Consider the following 21,323-nt stretch of genomic DNA (forward strand, 5'->3'; position numbering starts at 1 on the left):
TAACCTGACAATAAATACTTTCAACAAAAGTTAATCTGTTTTTCATTGATTATACATTGCAATAAAAAAAAGTTCAAAAATATTTTCTGGACTTGTAGAAAATGTATCATCTCTGTAAAGCGAACTGTTAGTGTTTAGATTTATACCATACGAATTAATAACTATTAGAGAAAAATAACAAAAAAAAAAAAGAAAAAGCACGTAACTTTGTTTTCCTAATACGACTACCATCTTTCTTGTTTCAGTTAGTCCAAGAGAACCGGAAGAAGAGAACCGGTTTCCGTATAGTCGGACCTCAGTAAGGTCCGCGAAGGGGTTAGCGGCGGGAGCAAGATAAAATAATAAAACAAAAGTTGAAAAGAAAAAGAAAAACCGAGAGAGAGAGAAAGAGAGAGAGACAGAGACAGAGAGCGAGAGAGCGAGAGGTAGGGCCCAAAAGCTTTTGTTTTTCGTCGTGACAAGCTGTCGGTGGGCTCCTTGGGCCCACCTCTCATCGGTCAAGCTGGCGAGCGCTCTAACCGCTGGTATGAACCCCCACCACCCGGGCCACCCCGCAGCCTACCCCCACCACTCGTCTTTGTCAAGCAGTCCACACCATACAGGGCCCGGTGGGCCTCACCACGGCTATGGAGCGAATGGTGGCGGTGGTGGAGGCACCACGACAACCCCGGACCTCCCGAGTCCACATTCACCACCCCATGGAGTTTCCACGGACCCAGCTACTCCCTATGGCTCTTTACAATCTGGCCAAGGTATGGGTGCCAATGGACATCATCATGGAGCCGGTAGTATGATGAGCGACCATCCGCACCATCCGGGACATCCTCATCCCCATCTACCAAGTCATCCTGCTTACCCACCAGTCAATCACAATAACAACTGTACGCTTAAGGTAAGATACCCCTTGTTTTATATAACCAAAATGAATATCGCGTGCAATATGGTCTACCAGTTGAATTCTATTTGTGTACTAAGGATATATCGATGATGATAATGATGATGATAATAATAAACGTATATGCTATTGCGTATATTGCATCTAGAACACTGGACAGTACACCTGCCTTAGTTAAGTTTAAACATTAGTCTCGTTAGCACTTATGTGTGTTAAGGTCTTTAAAATAAAAATCATCATCCGATAAAAGCATTTCAAGAAAACACATTGCATATTCTATCTGACTTTTTACGAGTCTTCTTTTTTCCTCTTCTTCTTCTTCTTCTTCTTTTTCTTTTTCTTTTTCTTTTTCTTTCCTCGACGTATAACAACAGAGAACTTTGTTATTTTAATAATGTATTCGCTTCAAATTGTAGTTAAAAGCAAGAAAAAGCAATTATTTCGTTTCGCTCGTTAAGATCACCGTTAGGATACTCATTGACAAATGTACATCTGTTGTTTTTACCGATGTTATTTCGATAAGATTTGCTCGAAAATACAAAGCTATAGGTATGTATGTATATATATATATATTTTGTCGTCCAGTTAATTAAGTTAACGTGGTCTAGATTTTACAATATAGATAAAGATATGTTCATTTTTAGAATGGTTTCTTATCGTTAATAACGCAACACGCAACGAACGGTTTTCACGTTTGAATGCGATCAAACTCTACTTTCTATGTTCATCCGTTGCGCGAGAATGACCATGGGAGAAAGTCTCTTTTAAGCGGAAGTATTTGAAACTAGTATCGCACTATCCATTTAATAATCAATGTGCGGATCTTTATTGCGAAAGATACTTTCTATCGTAATAAAAAAAAAAAGAATAAAAACTATTCGCAGCATAACGATTCCTCAATCATTCCCAGTATGTGGTACCGAATTTGTTTAATTACTTTCGAAATAATAAAAACCCATTTTACTCGAAACGTTGCGCACCTAATAAAAATTTAATTTACAAAACAAATTTTATTTGTACGTGAAATATTGGGAAGGAGGGGACACGGGGAAGGGGTAAAAAAAAAAAAATAGAAAACCTCTTGATTAAAAGCAGTTATTTGACGATGAAACAAAGAGAAAAAAATTGTTCATCGTTTCCATAAAACTTTGATATTCCAATTAATATTCAAGCAAGATCCTTCTAAAGTTTCACGAAATCAACTTTATTGACCTCGACTCTAAATAGCAAAATGTTTCTCCTGACCCTCGAGTTCCACAAAAAAGTGATGAGACCACCTGACATCTATCCCTAAGTTGTTTCTCCCATGACATCCATCGAAGTCAGTAATAAACACCATCAGCAGCAGCAGCAACAGCATCGCTTGCTTGATCCATGCCACGTCGTTCAACCCCTGAAACGAAAAATTTCTCTAAGGAATATGATGCATACACAGTTATACAGGTGCCTTTACGAGATTTAACCAAGGAAGTTTTAACAAAAAAATGAAAACAAAAAAAAAAATATCGAAAGAAAAGACAAGCGTGTATAGAGAGAGGAAAGAAAAACAGTCAAGGAAGACAAGGTAAAAAGAAGATAGATAAAGGTGAAGGGTCGTGAAGTTAGAATTCACGATGCATTATCCGTCTATGTGATCCTCACTTAGCTCGCCATTGACAAACGTAACAATATGGGCATTTACCATGGAGAAACATAATTGAATAAGGGCAGAGGGGATGCCAAGGGAAGGAAGGCTACAGAGTGCCCCCCTCTCTTTCTTTCTTTCTCTCTTCCCTTTATTCCCCACCCCACGGTCTTCCGCGGACCGCTGTTACCGTCCCCTCTTTCAGCCTTAGTTAGGTCCTTTCTAGGCTCGCCTTTTTATTTCCCCCACTATACCGGCCCGTCTTGCCTTCTCAGGGTATCTGAACCCAGGGCCCCAACGCTCTCTTACGTTCTGTTCAGAGGGAGAGAAAGAGAGAGAAGAGAGTTTGTGCGCGCGTAAATATATATATATATATGTACGAGGTAAGAGAGATAGAGTGAGAGAGAGAGAGAGAGAGAGAGAGAGAGAGAGAGAGAGAAAGAGAGGGGCCCAAAGCATCGTCAGACCAGTCAGTTGAGTTCTGACTTCGGTCGGAACTGGTTCGTACCTTCTTGGTTTCTTTCCTTCCTTCCTTCTCTCTCTCTCTCGCAATCTTTGTTCGCGACAGTCTTGGATATATCACGAACACAAACTCCTTTTTTCCAAGACACTCCGGCATCATCATCCTCTCTCCGTACTCCGTTCCACACTAGTTACCTAACTCCGTTTATCTTCTTTCCCTTTTAGTGCCTATATTTCACAGCCGTGAAATTCCTGAGGTTCTCCGGTTAACGTTTGAAGACACCTACGGAACGAACCCACGGTGTGTTTCACCTGTCGGTGCGATTATTTCGATATTTTTCTTCGCTCTCTTTGTGTTGTTTCTCGTCCAGTTTCTTCTTCTTTTAGTTTTGTTTTTTTCTTTTTTTTTTCATTTTCGTTCCTTTTCATTATTATTATTATTATTATTATTATTTTTGTGCGCACCTCTTCTTCGGAGTTCACGGATAGGAAGCAAACGATAAAGCCGAGTGCCCTTTGTTGAAACCGTTTCATCGGAATAGTGGAGATAAATTTGAAGGAAAGGAAAGAGTGCCTTTAAATGCGTGTTGGGTTGATTTTAAATTTGTGTTGATACCGTTCCGAACGAATACAAATACTTTTGTCTTTCCGTGTAATTATCGTTTGGAAGAGATCATGGAGGTTCACGCGCATCATTACAGCGCCATACCTTCGCGGATGAATCAAATCAAGTGTTTTCCAGCAGAAAAAATTGTAAGAATTATTATTATCTTAATACTAATTGAACATATATTCTATGCGAATCGTCTAGCGACGGCAGAAAACTGACAGCTTCCTAGAGAAAGAGAGAGAGAGAGGGGGGGGGTTTACACGCTATCGTTCATTTTTGCCTTTACTAAATTTATGTTCGTTTCGAAAATTAAGATCAGGTTACCAATACCCAATGCTGATTTTTGAAGATGCAAAGGTCCGAGTTTGTTTTCAAAACTTTTTCTACAACAATTTCAAGATCTTACTTTTGATTTTTCAATTAAAAATTTGTAGTTTGAAACAAAGACTCGGCAGGAAAACGAGGGGAGAGGGAGGGAGGAAGGGGGGCAATATATTTTTGATAAAAATAAAATTGACAGAAAAGATCCTTTTTGTAGCGAACGGAACTCGAGAAAGAAAGAGTGAGAGAGAGAGGGGGGGAGGGGGAGGACGTGGTGGTCGAAGGAGGAGAAGGAGGATCGCTTCTATTGGACCTTTTTCCGCACAAATCCTCGTTTTGTTTCGTTAGGCTCGACCGGTTTCAGAGATAAGGCTCTCCCGCGGGCCTCGTGAACGCTCGACAAAACGCTCTCAAGGAACGTGCGTCGTCTCGCACAACAAATAATACCTGATATATACCTGACACATTGTGTCTGTACAATTAACATATTTCATTAATGCGAGATTAAATATATAAAAATAAATAAATAAGAAAATAATAAATATAAAAGTGAAAGTCGAAAGAGTGTAATTTATTTCCGTAATCGAAAATTCAATTATATTCCTATAGCAATATTGTATCAAGTAAAAGTTCGTACTTTTAAAAATGTGTCCTTCCAATTTGTTTATTCCAATCGAGAATTGATGGGAAACGTTTTAAAGTTACAATTTTCTATATAAAATAAGTAACATATATATATGTACATATATCGGAAACTCGATTCTATCCAATCTCTTATTTTTGTAGTCTTTTTATCTCATTTTCTTTCATTTCTTAAATTCTTAAACTCTCGCCGTGAACCGCGCACCGCGCACCGCGCACTTTCCTGTCGCGCAGGCCAAAGTTTCCGCAACGGTGCCATGAGATCTTATGTTTATGCAATTGTTCGTAGCTTTACTTAGTAGCGCCTCGTTTCGCCGTCTCGATAAAATCTCAACGACGAAAGAGGCTTAATTAAGTGCGCGGGATGGAACGAGTTACGTACAGGGGACCACGAGTAGAAAGACAGAGATAGAGAGATACAGAAAGAGAGAGAAAGAGAGAGAGAGAGAGAGAGAGAGAGTAAGTAAGTAAGAGAGTAAGATTGTGCGCTGTTGCGCGCGAGCGCGAGCGCACAAGAGCGCGTTGTTCACGAGTAAGAGAGAGAGAGAGAAAGAAAAGGTTGCATCACGGAAATTGACTTGGTGCTGGCGACAATAGTTTCTCAAGGCGCGTTACTCTCTCGACGACGACGACGACGAAGACGACGACGACGACGGTGGTATAAGAGACATTCCAGGCTAATAAATTATTGCTTGAACCAACTTCGTGTGCTGCAAGGACATTTTTTGTCAGAGGCGGTTGCATTAATGCAAAGAAGGCAGGCAGGGAGGCACGCCTTGAACTTTCTCACGTTTTACTTACGAACCCACGCTAGACTTGACCCGCGTGACAAGCTCTCTCTCTCTCTCTCTCTCTCTCTTTCTCTCTCGTTCTGTGTATGTGTGTGTTTGTGTTACCAACGTCGTTTTCGTCAATCGATTTACTAATATACTATATTATATTTCCATGAATTTCATTATTTATATTTTTTAAACGTGCTTTATAGGACGTTTTAACAATTTTGTTTTTCTTTTTTTTGCTTTACGAGATCTAACGTGTAATTCGATTTACGTTAACTGATTTTTTTTCTTACACGTGGACGATTATAAAAAAGTAAAAAACACGTCACTTTTTATTTCGAATAATTTCGTAACGTATTATAAAACTTCACGATATTCCAACGTTGAGATTGTATATTCGATTAACGAGATGTAATCTCGTTGTTTAATCGTGCATTGTGCTCGCTCGCACGCTCGCTCGCTCGCTCGCTCCCGCGCAGGTGCCACGCGATAGGTTCCAGTTTGTCGTGCATACGTTAAGAAAAAAAAGAAAAAAGTAAAAGGAAGGTTGAAAAAATATGGTTGATCAATTTAGAAAGAGGAAAGTAGGTATCGTCTTAAAACCAAAGCGTGCGGAGTACCACTGCGTAGTTGGACACGAGAAGAATGGGTAACCATCCGTTAGCCTTCCCCTTTCCCTCCGTCCGCAGTGGTGCTCATTCAGACGATCCAACGATTCTTCCAAAATTTAAGAAATGTACATTGTGTGTGTGTGTATGTGTATGTGTAAACATACATACAAAGATTAATGCAAAACGTGCTGTCGAATATTTCGGATAAAACTCATTTTTTTTCCTCTACGACGTAACTTAATTAAAATACTTGGAAACTCGCGTAACTTGTCTCTCGAAACGAAGGTTGTGCACGCGTAGCAATGAAATTTCGTTTCTTATCGGTAAATGAAACTCCTCCTCCTCCTCCTCCTTCTCTTATTAAGAATATCGTTTAACGTTAGAGTAATTTATGAATTTACATGACTGCACCCAAAGTAATAAGAAATTTCTTCTTCTTCTTGTTCTGCAGCAAGAAGGCGGTCCAAGTGCACCAACGAGCACTCAGTTATGCGCGGGTTGTGGCGGTCAGATAGTCGAAAGATGGCTGTTACTCGCGATGGATCGCTATTGGCATAATGGCTGTTTGAAGTGCACATACTGTAATGCGACCCTATCGGAACTCGGCCAATCTTGCTACACCAAAAGCGGCATGATCCTCTGTAAGGCCGACTACAGAAGGTAAGTTATAGATATTTTATATATTTTTCTTTGTTTTTTTTCTTTTAATACAATCAAGTACAATCAATTCATTAGCGCACAAATTTAGAAATGAAAATTTTACCTTTATCGATTTTCTTAGATCATTGGAACTTAGAATACTTACGACAATCATAATTAATATTACACATGCAAAATTATAAGAAATTTATCAAAATTGTTGGCTGTCGTTAAGATGTATGAACAAGGTATTAATTAAAAAAAAGAAAAGTAAAACAAAACTCGACGTAATCTATAATACTGATTGATGATAAGTCGAAACACTTGAGAAATATGTTTGAGAATTGACATTGAACTGAATGAGATTATCTACAAACGTACTAAATACGTTAAGGATAACTTTTTAAGAAAACAATATCGAATATCTCGCACAGAAGAGTTACAGGATATAATATGATGATAAACGTTTGCCGAGGAACGATTCAAGGAATGCAACGTGCAGTAATAAGATTAAAGATAAAACTTGTGACTCGATATCGAACTCGTGAGATGAAAAAATGTTTGAATCGAATGAGAGACGAAAAGAAAAGAAAAGAAAAGAAAAAAAAGAACGTAAGGTAAGAAAAATTGAAGAGAAACCGTGTTGGTATAGATAATGCGTAGTGTGTTAATTAAGATAAAGTATTAATTACGATAAAAGTCGTGCGACGAGACAAAGATAGTGAGGCTAGGTAATCGAACGTAGCGACATTTGAAGAGCGATAAGACGAAAGAGAGAAGGTAATACACATCGATATTCGAGAACGATACGCGGAAATTAAAGAAAATGGATTATTCCACCAAATCGAAAGTTAACCGATGTCGGTTTGTTGAATCACGAGTTATTTGCTTCGATAGTAACATAACAGCAACAGCAACAGCAACAACAACGAAAAGCAAAAATAGGAAACCTTCGCCGATACAACGCGAATATCGGATTTCCGTCAGAAATGGAGAAAAAGAAAAAAGAAAGGAAAAAAGGACTGTAAAATAAATTGAACAATTTTGTATATTTTTCGCATCTCGTTGTACACGTAAGAAATCAAATCTAAAATGGCCGAATAGTAGTAATAGTAGTAGTAGTAGTAATAGTAACACATGGTTGTAACGTTGTTCCCGATAATAACGGTAAACCTTAACCGTATCTCCGAGAAATATTTTTTTTCTAACTTTCTATATTAAATCTATATCTGTTTGTTCGATAGAAAATTGAAAACGTTCAGAAACTGGCCGGGACGAATGAATATGTACCTAATCCACGAGGACCGTTCCAAATTTAGAGAGATTCGAGGTCAGAGCGCAATTTAATGAGAAACAGACGTTGAACTTAGTCGGCACACGAAAATAGATTGACACAACCTGTCTTTTCTCTCTTTCTATCTTAAGGACATATATTTACCTCAACCGTATCAATGTATGTGTGTTCGGTTGCGTGCTAGTGCACACGTAAGGTAATGAATACATTTGATTTTTATTCGACGGCCGTTTCTTTTACGTATCGACCGATTAAATATTAAATCTCGTCCGATCGGTCGAACAGATATACTACTATGAATTTTCTAAACGATTCTGTCTCCCGTAACTTATACGCAATACTTCTTCTTCCGACAATAAGATATGTATCGAATCATTGAAATGACTGACCCTTTATCTCCTCGTTGTTTCGTCGTCCTCGTAATTTTCCTTACCGCACTTTTGTCCATTCCTCGCATCGAGAGAACTTGAGTATTCAACGTTTTATTTCCAATGTTTTCTCTCTTATTTTTAAGAGACATTGTGTTGTTGAGATTACAATGAATATACATACATATTCGACCATCTATTTGTCTGAATATTCCCGTACGAATAAGCACGAACTGGTGCCAATATGGCGTAATGCAACGTTCCTCGGAAGAACAACCAGTCTCTTGCTTTCTCTCTCTCTCTCTCTCTCTCTCTATCTTTCTCTCTCTCTCTTCCTCTCCCCCTCTTTCTCCCTCTTTCTCTGTCTCTTACTGCGGCCGCGTCGAGCACACGTGTCACGTCAGCAGACGTATTTACCGTCCCAGGTATTCGTATTTACCGCGGATCAGAATATGGGGACTGTAAAAATGGCCGGTCACATATGTTTCCTTTCAGAATCCAGATGTTGCAACTGCAATTAGTATTTTAAAAACTTCTTTTGTTGATTTCGAGGAACGACGACTTATAAATGTTAATTTAAGATAGCCTAAATCAACATTACTTAATAAGTATGAGAATAATTCATATTATGACTCAATCCAATTCTTAGGCTTTTTGTGTTGAAGTTATATTGAAGTTGTAATGAAGTTATTTCTGTAATATTTTTGTTATACCTTTGTACTTAACTATTCTCTTAACTAAAACAAATAAAAATTGAGAAATTGAATTAGAAAATAGATTTCTTCATAAATATACGTCAGGTAGGTGGTAGTAGTAGGATTCTTGCTAATTTTAAACATTTCTCGAGTCTACCGAAAATAGTTTGACGACTCTTTCATAAGTTGCGTTCATATATTCGAAGTGGGTATATACATTCTCAATACGACTCACGGGCGTTGTGCACGTACGTTCTAATCTGTTGGCATAGTGGAACGATTTGGTCTAACGTAGTATCAATATTTGATCATGGAACATCTCCAGACGTCCATCCAGCTTAATGTTCATGGGAACATTGCTTCGATAAATCGAATTTCGAGTAGGTACAATATAATGATTATTCGTAGCCGTTCCTTCGAAGGTATAGGTTGCTTTGAAATCGTGACGGAAATTGCACTGTCTCATTTCAACAAATATATACCAATATACATCTATATATATATATTATATAACTTCCAAATTGTTTCTCGAATGATAATGATTTCGATGAATACTCTAAATTCTCCCATAAAGTATTATTATATTTAAAATAAAAAAAAAACTGGTGTGTGTACTTATGTACGTACACACACGTAAGAAGTTATACTTCTTTAGCGTACCAAAACGAATATAACCTCTATAACCTCAAAAATAAACAAAACAATATGAATAAAATAAAAAAGATAATGTATCCATTTTACAGTTCGATAATCAGTATTTGCGAAGGAGGAAGAAAAAAAAATAAAAGAAAAGAAAAAGATTAAAGAGAGAGAAAACTTCAGCGTTTTTGCCGTTCAAGAATGGAAAAACTTATTTAGATGAAAAACGAATGGGGGGAAACTCCTCCTGGACGATGGATACAAACATGCATAAACAAGAAATCGGAGAAAGTCAAACATGTCGCGGAAATTGCGACTCCTTGATGAAAATCAAGATAAAGAGGACACAAAAAATGCACCAACGAATCTCTCTCGTTGCTCTGAAGACGATTGCTAGAGAGAACATCGTCGATGTGTTACGTGGTGTTGACGGTGTTGACGAGGTATCGAAATCGGGCCTCGTACAGGAATAAGAAGAAGACACAAAGAAACAGAGAGAAAAAGAATACTGTGCGAATAGAGAAAATGTGTGTGTATGTGTGTAGTACGTGCGAGAAGAGACGTATAGGAGGGGGAGAGGGGGGTGTGGGCGAATAAAGAGAGGCGTTCGCAAAGTGGGAGAAGAAAAAAAGATCGGCAATTTGCAAAAAGAAAAGAGAAGAAAAAGAAGAAAAAGGGGAAGAAAACGGAGAAATAGAGAACAGTCGATCGGTGAAGAGAGAAGAAGATAGAGATAGATGATAAAAGAATGAAATAGAGAGAGAGAGAGAGAGAGAGAGAAGGAGAAGGAAGAGGAAGAAGAAGAAGAAGAAGAAGAGGAGGAGGAGGAGGAGAAGGTAGAAAACGTGAAGGATGGTAAATGGGGGTGAGGGAGAACGAAGCGAAGGAGGGGGGTACAGCGTCGGCGGTTCGTTTCTTTTGGATTCAAGGAATGTTTCAATCAGTTTGATTGAAGGGCTGAGCCACGGCAAGAGGGTAAACTCGATTTACAGGCGTGTAGTAGGGGGTGGCTGCGCCAGGAGTAAGGGGAAGGGTAGACCACCGCGTGCGGAGAGGATGCGCCGTATAGGAAGAGAACGAAAGAGAGAGATAGATAGATAGATAGAGAGAGAGAGAGAGAGAGAGAGAAAGAGAGAGTGTAAGAGAGAGAGAAAGAGAAATATCTGGAAGGGGTTGGTGACTGTGTGTGGTGGACCAGGGTGAGGTGCAGGGATGGTACCACAATCACCGAGATGCGTCCAATCATCCCCACCCTCTTCACGTCCACCCCCTCCTGCCGTGCTTCTCGCACGGAGTGAGCCTGAGAGAGCAGCGCCATCGGGTTTCGGATGAAAGAGTGAGTGTGAAGGGAAAAGAGAGAGAGAGAGAGAGAGAGAGAGGGTCGAAGGGATTGACGGTGGATTTCGGAGCGAGGAGAGCGGCCAATCATCGCCCGGCTTTCCGCTGGAGCGACGTCGTCGTTGTGCTGGTTTGGCCTAGATGTGCAATCAGACCGTTTCAGGTTCCTCTCTCTCTCTCTCTCTCTCTCTCTCTCTCTCTCTCTCTCACTCACTTTCTCACTCTATTTCTCTATCCGTCTCTGTTACTCTCTCTCTTGGTTACCATACCCTCTAGCATTCTCCCCGTCGCGTCGTCCTCCTTCAGCTTCTGGCCGAATACCAAATTCCAGCAATTTGGTAGGTGGGTACTTTGTTGAATCAACATGATTGGGCTTGACGGAGCGCGGCGACAGGGTGCGTCTCTTCTAACGCTTATATATATACATATATATATTTCTCTATCTCTTTCCTACTCGTACGCTTTCCTTTCGTAGTTGTGTCGTGTGTTGTCGTTGTCGTTGTCGTTGTCGTTGTCGTTGTCGTTGTCGTTGTCGTTGTCGTCGTAGTGGAAATGTCGTCTCTTCTTGCTTACACGCGCGCACGGGGGACACTCCGGTAGGAAGTTCTTCGCACGAATTCCTAACCCTTTAGAATGTAAAGGAAGAAAGACATAGAGTAAGGGAGAAGGAATGAGAATGGAGGTACAGTAAAGGATGTAGGAAAGGTATTCCCTGTAATCCCATTAACGGCTAAAGTATTAAAGCAACGTAAATCTTCGCCCACATCGTCAAGTTCGATGAAACACTTAACGTTACAACTAAGAATAACTTCTTTGTTTGGTCGTTTCTCTCTCTCTCCCTCTCTCTCTCTCTCTGTCAAAACGTTGAGTAACGAATGATCGTAACGATATGTGTGTTTATCAAACGTAAATCTTAATTCTTTTTATTTTTTTCTCTTTCTTTTTTTTATTTTTTCTGTTTTAATTAAAAGTTAGTCGTTATTTACTTAGAACTCAAATTGTAAATTACAAGTTCCTACATACTCGATGATTCAACAGTCAAGTATCTTGCCATAAGTACAACCAAATAACGATGTCCTTCTCGTTAATTCGTATCGCATCCGGTAATAATAGTTTTAAAAGGCATTTGGAAATACAAACATTACATTGCGGTTTGTTTGTATTTTTTTTTTTTAATCTTTTTTTCGATCTTTTTTTCGGAAGAATGAAACGGGGGGGGATGTGGGGGTGGTGGTAATCATAAATCATTTCTGACACTGACAAAACGATAGCCGGTGGAGAAACAAAAAAATGAATGCTTACGAAAGAAGGAGAGATGGACGTCGTCGTTGTACGGGGGCCCGTCGTCCAATAATCGATGCCCCTTTTTTTTTTTTTTTTTTTTCTTTATTTTTTTTTTTTATTTTATAAATGGACGAAAAATCGTTTACGCACACTCGTGTTCTCTATAAACGTTGTATTGATAAAAGGAAAAGGAAATATCGTGTTATCGTTAAAAATGAGCTTATCAAATTCTAGACATTTGTTAGATCCGTCGATGATTATATTTTATTTTAATTAAATGCCGTTGTTTGTTATCTATTATAGATTATACTCGCGAACTCGATTGAAACAAACGTACCAATGTGTAGTAACATAACATAACATAAATCGAAATGTATATCTATCGCGCCTTTCTTTTTTTTTTTCTTTTAACCCTTTTTCGCTAAATTCTTTTTGATTTTATCAATTTCATTTCAATACCACGCTTGTGAATATTTTGCGTACTTTATATAATCGATAGCCAGCGATGCGATTCAAAGCAATCCCAGAAACAAGAAAGAGAACTACCACATCGGTAGTCACCGTAGGGCGAATATCGATTCGTCAGTGCTCCATTACTCTTTTCACGACAGATAAGGGTAATTCGTGTCGCTTATCGCACCATCTGATCGCATTCGTTAAATCGTGGTGTAGCACATGTTACAATTGTACTTGGTAAAACTGCGATTCTTCCTCTCTGTCTGTCTGTCTGTCTGTCTCCATTTTCTCTCTGTTTTTCTATCTCTTTTTCTCTCTTCCCGTCTTTGCATCTTCATTTTTCTACGTAATGCGACTTTATATCGGATCTAAATATCTTCTACGTTGATCATGTCCATTTTCTAGTCTCGCGAAACGTACGTTAGGAAGATTTCAACCAGATGCTATATGACATTTAGTCAATAAACTATACAAATGTTTCACTATTATCTATAATTTTTGATTGTACGATTAGTTTATTGTTTAATCGTTAAACGATGGTAGATTAGAAATGAAACAATTATTACGATTAATCATATTGCACTTTTTTTTATCGTTATATAATAAAATAATAATATATTTAACGTTAAAGTGTGCAGAAACTTATGATCGAATTTATCTTTGTTTCTGTTTGGTTTTTTTTTCTCTTTTTTTTTTGTTTTATTTCGTACCTTTCTAATCACTTTTTTAAAACGCAACTTGGTTAGTTTTTTAAATCATCGGTAACTATAGAAATGATTAGGTAACTAACTTTCATGCTCGTTAAATTTCAATTACATTCTTTCATCGTACCATTTATTGGATCAATTGATAAATCATCATGTTCTAAAACTACCTTATTGACCAAACCTTTCGATTCTATTCGATTTAACGGATCTCTTGATAGCACCTTTCATTTTCTCCACCAATCATTAATTTCTCGTTAGTGATCATGAAATACGACATATAATAAGTCTTCTCATATTTATTTCATATCTACTTAAGAAAGACTTGATGAAGTCTTGTATAAAAAAAAAAAAGACACACACACACACACACACACACATACACACAACAAGAATTCTCCGTTCGATATTACAATACCACCGAACATATTGCCAATAAAATGGGGATAAAAGAGCTAAAGATACTAACAACGTTTAACTTCCCCCCCCACTCCCACCTCCATACACAAACGAAAAAAAAACTAAATAACCAAACTCGAGTCCAAGATGATACAACGTCGAGACTGTGACGGGCGAACGATCAGAACCTAATGCTACTTTTTCGCGCCCTTATTAAGAAAAATATTTACAACGGGAGAACATAATAGAAGTTTAGCACGCGATGATGAAGCGAGAAGAGTTTTCCGCGTTAGTCGTCGTCGTCGTCGTCGTGGTGCCCAAGTGAACGACGAACGGATCGATGTGGTAATAGTGCCTTATCACGAGCCTCGTGACAAGCCGTGTACAAAAGAAGACGAGAAAGAAAAGTTAAACCGATAGCGACGCAAGAGAGAGAGAGAGAGGGAGAGAAGAAAAAGAAAGAGAAAGAGACATAGACTCGATATTTTCAGGACTCGATTCCAGCCCGCATCGCGTTCATGCTGAGGTAGTAGAGTACAGCAAGTGAAATAGAGAGAAAGTGAGAGAGAAAGAAAGAGGTGAGAGAGGGTGGACACGTACGCCACCGGTAGATGGTAGGTCGTCAAAGAAGGGCCAGGAGGGTTGGAAGGAGGGGGTGCCTAGAGAGCGATAAGGGGTTCATTAGAGGCAGTTTATTACTGCCTTTGAAGTCTCTCGCGTGTTGCTGTTAAGTCGCTCGATATCTCGTAATATCTCGCTCTAATCTCGCGAGGAGAAGTTAATTGCTGCTTCCACCCGTTCCTCATCGCCCCCACCCCCACACCCTTGCCAATACCACCGGCAACGGCAACGGCACACACCACCTTCTCACCTCTAACCTATCTTCCATATCTGCCCTTACCACCCACACCCACTCACTTATTACAACCATCACCCTTTCTCTTGGTCATTAAAGAGCCCATAGGAACTACTGCTGGCCGTTTTCGCACGTGTCGTTCTCACAATTAGACGCTTAATTCAGGTCACCATCGTTAGATGGATGTGGCTAGATGATGATGATTGGGGGGTTGAATTGTGGTAGTGGTGGTGGTGTTACCTCTATAACCACAACCACCACCACCACTACCACAGGATTAAAGAACGAAATTTTCAGTCTTGATCTTTTTCACCTTCGACGGAACTGCCTGACTGTTCAGCTACTTCCGGTGCTAAAATTTCCTCTCCTTGGTCAGCACGTTCGACATCCCCCTTTTCCTACTTTGCCATTTCTCAGGTAGATATATACCTACCTTTATATATAAATGTGTCTATGTATGTTCTAGGTTTTCTTTCTCTTTTATATGTGTGTATGTGTGTGTGTGTGTTTGTACGTGTGTATCGCTGGTTTCGCTGGTCGACTTCTAATTATTGTAATTCTACTATGTAATGAAGGAAAAGTTCGCCGAGTTTGCGCTTTTTGTGATAACCAACTCGCGCATTAACGAGAGAGAAAACTCAGAAAGAAAGAGTGGGACGTGGCCGAATAGTTTTTAACATTATCGCGGAAAACGTTAATTAGCGTCTTAATTGAAATTTTTAATATTTTATGAAAAAACAATTATGAAATATCGAAGTATTTCGTTAGAATTATTAGAATAATCACGGAGTATTGTTGCGCGAGTTAGTTAATTTATTCAAATATAAATTAGATCGTCGGGATGAAATTTTCAAGATAGTTACGTTCCATATTCTTGGCCCATTTGAAATAATATAATAATATTAAATTAATAGTATATTCTATGAGACTAGTATATATAATAATCATATGACAAATAATATTCGATGGCGGGATTGATTTATCGTTTACGGAGAACCAAAATTTATTTTCATTTTCGTTTCGATCGTATGTATCATTTATTTATTTCCAATTATATAGAATATAAAACGGGGGTTTCGCATGATAAAATCTATCTCTACGTTTTATTTGCATTTTACTCGAATGATTCATATTTTTCGGAAATATCAATATCAATCTCGTTGTTAAATACTAATATCGAATTCATTGTTTTAATTTAAACGATTCTAATGTTTCAACATTTATCGAAATATTCGTGTTTTCTAATCGTTTACCTTATCGATCTTAACAAATTGAAATTCAAAGCAATAGTATTTTTCTAGTTTTCTGCAAGATCAAAAGTAAATAATAGAACATTAAATAAGATTTTCAATTGCCGTTTACGATCCGTTTTTTTTTTTTTTGATTGCAAGTTAAAACGTCGTCTATCTTTGCTCTCTGACTTCCTTTCTTTAAAAAACAAAGCATACGTGTGAATACATACATATATATACACGGTGTCCTAGCAAGAAGTCTTCAATCGGTGTGAAAGGAAATAGAAATAGAAAAAAAAGAAAAAAAAAGAGACAGAGGAAGTATTTCATGTATATTGTATAACGTACACACATAACACGTATAATTTATTCTTTTGTTTGTTGCATTTGAAAAATGAATTCATTGATTCTTTGACGTTATATTACATACAACTACGAGCACATATGGTATTTATTATTTTTCCAATATACCTTCGTTAATAATTTTTCAAGCAAAGTAATAGAGTTTTCTCTCGCAATGGCAAAAGGTTTTTTCGTCACGTTGAGAATGCTAACGGCTTTCGTTGACCCCATAGATATTTAACAACGACACGTTTAAAACGATTTGTGATGCTCGTCGACAGAAAGACACGCCTAGAAGTAAGTACTATACCACCTCGCAGTCTTTGAATCTTTCTCTTTCTCTCTTTCTCTCACTTATTCACTCTCTCTTGCTCTTTCTTTATTTTTCTTTCTTGGCTCATAGCTTTGGGTGTCTCAAGGAAAAGGATATGTGTCACGTTTGTCATAGCGAGGATATTTATGTCGACAGTTCCTGACGACAGATATTCCCTTTGAAGTTAATAATAAACTGAAACGTCTGATCAAATACGTTCTTTAAATAATATCAAGTTATAACAATTAATTCGGTGTCTTGATATTAGAAATTTATCGCTTTCAAAAACGGTATATTATTACATTTTACTTTTTATAACAGTATTACGAAGAAATCTCACACACACACAGATGTGTATAATTATAATTTACAAATAAAAATATTCAATTTGTTTATTTTATTAAAAGATACCAAATTAATCGGACGCGTCTGATAATTTCATCTGTCTGATGGTATTATATCAAAATTCTAACTAATGATCCTCTTAAGCTATAAAAAAAAAAGACACACAAAAATAGGAATACAATCTTCGGGCACGTTTAATAATCATTATATAGAATTGCGAGAAAACGTCCTAGTCGATATTATATTGTCTCGTTTCCTTGGCAAATCTCTTCGACGCTCTCAAATAACATTTCGTATAATTAAACTACGAACTAAAGTTAAGCGCCACTATCCCATCATCGGGAACGGAACTTTGAGTGACGTTGGTTAATAACTGCATTAAAGTTAAAATCGTAAGACGTCGAGAAATAGAAAGAGATAGATGAATGGTAACAGAAAGTGGTAGTGTGTAAGAAACAGAAAAAGAGAGAGAGAGAGAGAGAGAGAGACATAGTAATAAGAGAGATTGAGAACCTTAAAATGTCTTCCACCAATTAGCTCCTTTTCCTTCTTCTGCTTCTTCTTCTTCTTCTTCTTCTCTTCCTTCTCCTTGATTATATACACCAAAGAGATATAAACGTAGAATACACAAACGAGTGGAAAACTTATGTGTTTGGCTATGCAAACACACGCGATTCGCTCTCGTATACCGAGTTCCTGATTAATCGAGTCGCCTATACGCGTGCTTATCTAGTTGTGTAAATCTCTGCGTGTGTCTGTGACTCCTCTCACTATCCCTCTCTCACTCACTCACTCACTCACTCACTCACTTTTACTCTCTTACTCTCCGTGGGAGCGAAACGTGTGTGCGTGTGTATTCCAAGGTTCCAATCATTAAGGTACACAAATATAATTTATGCGTGGCCATGCTCTCGCACGTCCTCCAATAATAGAAACTTACGTCGGTCTTAATTGAAGCACACATTTTGTTTGATCTAACAGATGTGGTGGTGGTGGTAGTGGTAGTGGTGGTGGTAAATGAACGAGAGAAAAAAGAAATATATGAGAACAAAAATATATTAGGTTAATATACGTTAAATAAAATTATCGTATATGAATCTCGTTAGACGAGACTATAACGCGAAACAAAAACATTTAGAAAATTATTTTATAATGAACTATTAATTTTGTTTGTTTGTTATTCTTTTTTCCTTTTTCTTTTGCGAAATATATGTTTTATATAATATTATATCTAAATGCGAGAGACTATTGATAATTACGAGTATACGATTTGATTGTAGGAAATTACTTTTTTAAAAGGTACGTCGCGGTGTATTAATTATTTTATATATATATATTTATATGTATATATCTAGTTAAAAGAGTGAAAAAGAAAGAAAAAAAAAAGAACGCATACTCACAGTTGTATCAAATTAGTTGGCAAGCGCGTTGGAAAAATTATTTTGAATATACACTCTCGTCAGTAGGTGTATTAATTTTATTCGATCGAAATTGAAACGGATAAACAACGATCATAAAGAGTTTGATAATAGTCACGTTCAACAATTGTTACTTTTATTACCAAAGTTTTAGTAGTAAACGCAATTGAAAAGAGAGAAAGAGAGAGATAGAATGAGAGAGTGAGAGTGAGAGAATGAGAGAGTGAGAGTGAGAGAATGAGAGAATGAGAGAGTGAGTGAGTTATCAAGTTACCTGTCGAAAATTACATTTTCCACTCGTTATTTCGTTCTATCAAGAGCAACCCAATCGTTTAAGCATTTCCACTTGTGTAATGTTAGCCAGAGTATCGTTACAATGAAGCGCAATGTTGAACGTTTACAAATGTGTATTCCCTCATAGATTCGAAAAGCGTCCACCCTCGACAAAGAGAGGGCCGGCTCTTCGATCGATCGTTTCGCCTGTCTGAATTCTTCAAAATTGCTTTAATATCGTGGGGGAGTAGAAAAAACAACTTTCCTATTTCTACCAAAGTTACGAGAGAGAGAGAGAGAAAGAAAAAAAAAGAAAGAAAAAGTTTTGTTCTTTTTTAAAATAAGATTTTCTTAAACCCCTTTTGATAGAGAGAGCGTTGATTTGATCATGATCGAACGGTAAATAATTAATACTTTACTTTCTTATCTCTCATCGTGAAAATTTAACCTAAATCTATATAATAGTATTTACTGAGACGACTATCTTACGTAAAATAATCAAAATTTGTTATTAATTCATTCGTTCGCTCGTAGATATACCCTAAAAGTAGACACGATTCGTACCGTATACTTCTACCAGCCCTTTATCCCTACACCCACCTCGTACATAGAATAAAAAAAGGAAGAAATGAAAGAGAAAGAGAGAGAAAAAAATGAGAACCTAATCGTTAAAGTAAAGTCCGCAGCACGTATAACGTTAGGTGGGTTGTTGGGGACGTTTACCTGCCACGATCGAAGTACACGCACATAGATAGATAGATAGAAAGAGAAGGTGCCAGGGGGAGGGGTGGGGGGTGGTAGTGGTGGTTCGGAAAGTACGGAGGGGGTGAAGAAGAGAGGGCATAGATACACGCGAGAGGAGGGCGGACCCTTTCGAGTCGGTGAATAATAAATGGCGCGATCGTCATGCCTCGAAACGTATTTGTCCCGGCGTTCTTCGAAGTCCTTTGACACGGAGAGGGTTGGTTGGTACTGGTACACGATACGATGGGGGTGGAAAAGGAGTAGTCGTTGGGTTCTAGATAACGGCAATATCCATATTCCACGTGCGTTTAATCGCTGAGAAACAATGAAAGCGAAAGACCAACAGAGGTAGACTGATAAATAGATAGATAGATAGAAAAATAGATAGATAGATAAATAGAGAATGAAGGAATAGGAGGAGTGGTGGTGGTAGGCGAGATGAGGGTAGAAACAGAAGGAAAACAGACGAAAAAAAAGAGATAGAAAATCGAGGATAGAAGATAACGTCCTGCAATCGACATCGCTACGTCCAATTATTCCAGGGCTTTCCTTTGCTTTTCGCTTTGTCGCAATTAGTATTCGCGTTCGGTTTCCTTTGTCGAGGGCTAATTGAAAAACACTCGTGACCGGTTGCATTTATCGAAGGCGCCTCGGTAGAAGAGAAAATTGGCCTCGTCGTTAAAAGTGGAACTGCTAGGTGGTGCGAGTGAAACGGAATGAGCGATAAAGAGAGAGAGAGAGAGAGGGAGAGGGAGAGTGGGAGGAGGAGAGAAAGGAAGATGGGATTGAAAGAGGAGATGAAAAAAATATTCACTCTCCGCTTGAAGCAATCCCCACTACTTCTTTTTGTTAATCTTCTTGATTCTAATAATAATGAACATTGCTTATTCCTGCGACGACACCGTTGTCAAAGATTATAGGTCACGTTATGAAAGTACTTTGAGATCGATAACGATTGTTCGTAATAAATGGTTCGATTAAAAAACAAAAAGGAAATAGTGTGATATTAAACTTCTACGATAGATTTCACGTTTTGATCATTTTTCTTAGGACGAGTTAAGAGATTATTGAAAAGGGTAGAAATTCAACAAATTAATTCATTTCGTGATACATTTACGTTTTATCCTTTTTCTTTGTGTTTTTGTGTTTTTAGGAAAATTCGAAAAATTACGGTGAATAGGAGGATCGGGGAGGACGGGGGTTGGTTGATACGCGTGCCGCAAATAATCGTCAATATATCTGAACGTGGTAACCATAATTCGACCAATTATAATAACGCGCGAGGAATAACCAAGCGACGACTTAATCCAGAGACAAATTAAATCTTTTGTGCTTTGACAAATCTCTGCTTTTCGAATGATACGTGGGTTTCGTTTGATGCCGTTCCAGTTTTCTTCCAACGCGTATCTTCTTCCTCGTATCGAAAATAACTTTAATTCGTTACGTGGGAGGGAGGGAGGTCGGTCGATTATTTTCATCTTCTGGCAGCACTCTGCCGCGAAACTGTTACGAAGTGGGAAACGTTTGTTTTCTTCTAAACAGATCCTATTTATTATCACTTTTAATCTTACATACCCCGCCGATGCTTCGATAATAATCCAATTTTTATCTCCACAATTATTTGTTTCTTTTTTTATAATCAAATTATCATTTCTTAAATCGATATACACACCCGTAAATGGGATAAACGAAATTATAACGCGAGAATGAGTTTAAATTGGAGGCTCAATAACGAAAAGAAAGTAGACACCCAAGAGCGTATTCTGTTTTCCACCATTTCCCCTTTTTCTTTTTTTTTTCTTTTTTTTTCTTTTTTTTCGCTCATTCTCTCTCACTTTTCCTCTCTCTCTCTACCCCCTTCCCTCCAACCCCAACTCTCCGATACTAAACGCGGCAGAGCGTGTCCATGAATTTTAATCCTTTTTACACGGACAAACGACGAGTGGTCGAGAGGGAGGAAAACGTTAATATTTTTTCAAACGGACCGGCTGGAAATGAAGAAAACAAACTTTATCGTCCGCTATGGAGAGTTTGCTAAAG

The 21,323-nt window shown here is 38.0% G+C and overlaps 1 protein-coding gene across 1 annotated transcript in view; it reads left to right on the forward strand.

Annotated features, from left to right (window-relative positions):
• Positions 1-343: 343 nt before the first annotated feature.
• Positions 344-21,323, forward strand: part of LOC122525927 (LIM/homeobox protein Lhx8-like) — a gene marked incomplete at its 5' end in the record, with an annotated part of 50,403 nt that continues 29,423 nt past the window's right edge. Inside the window, 2 exons of the mRNA XM_043648970.1 lie at positions 344-892; positions 6,396-6,604. Of these exons, the coding sequence (XP_043504905.1) occupies positions 344-892; positions 6,396-6,604 (758 nt within the window). The remainder of the gene's footprint in view (positions 893-6,395; positions 6,605-21,323) is intronic.

Source organism: Polistes fuscatus, unplaced genomic scaffold, assembly GCF_010416935.1.
Source record: "Polistes fuscatus isolate 324 unplaced genomic scaffold, CU_Pfus_HIC Scaffold10, whole genome shotgun sequence".
Lineage (NCBI taxonomy): Eukaryota > Metazoa > Arthropoda > Insecta > Hymenoptera > Vespidae > Polistes > Polistes fuscatus.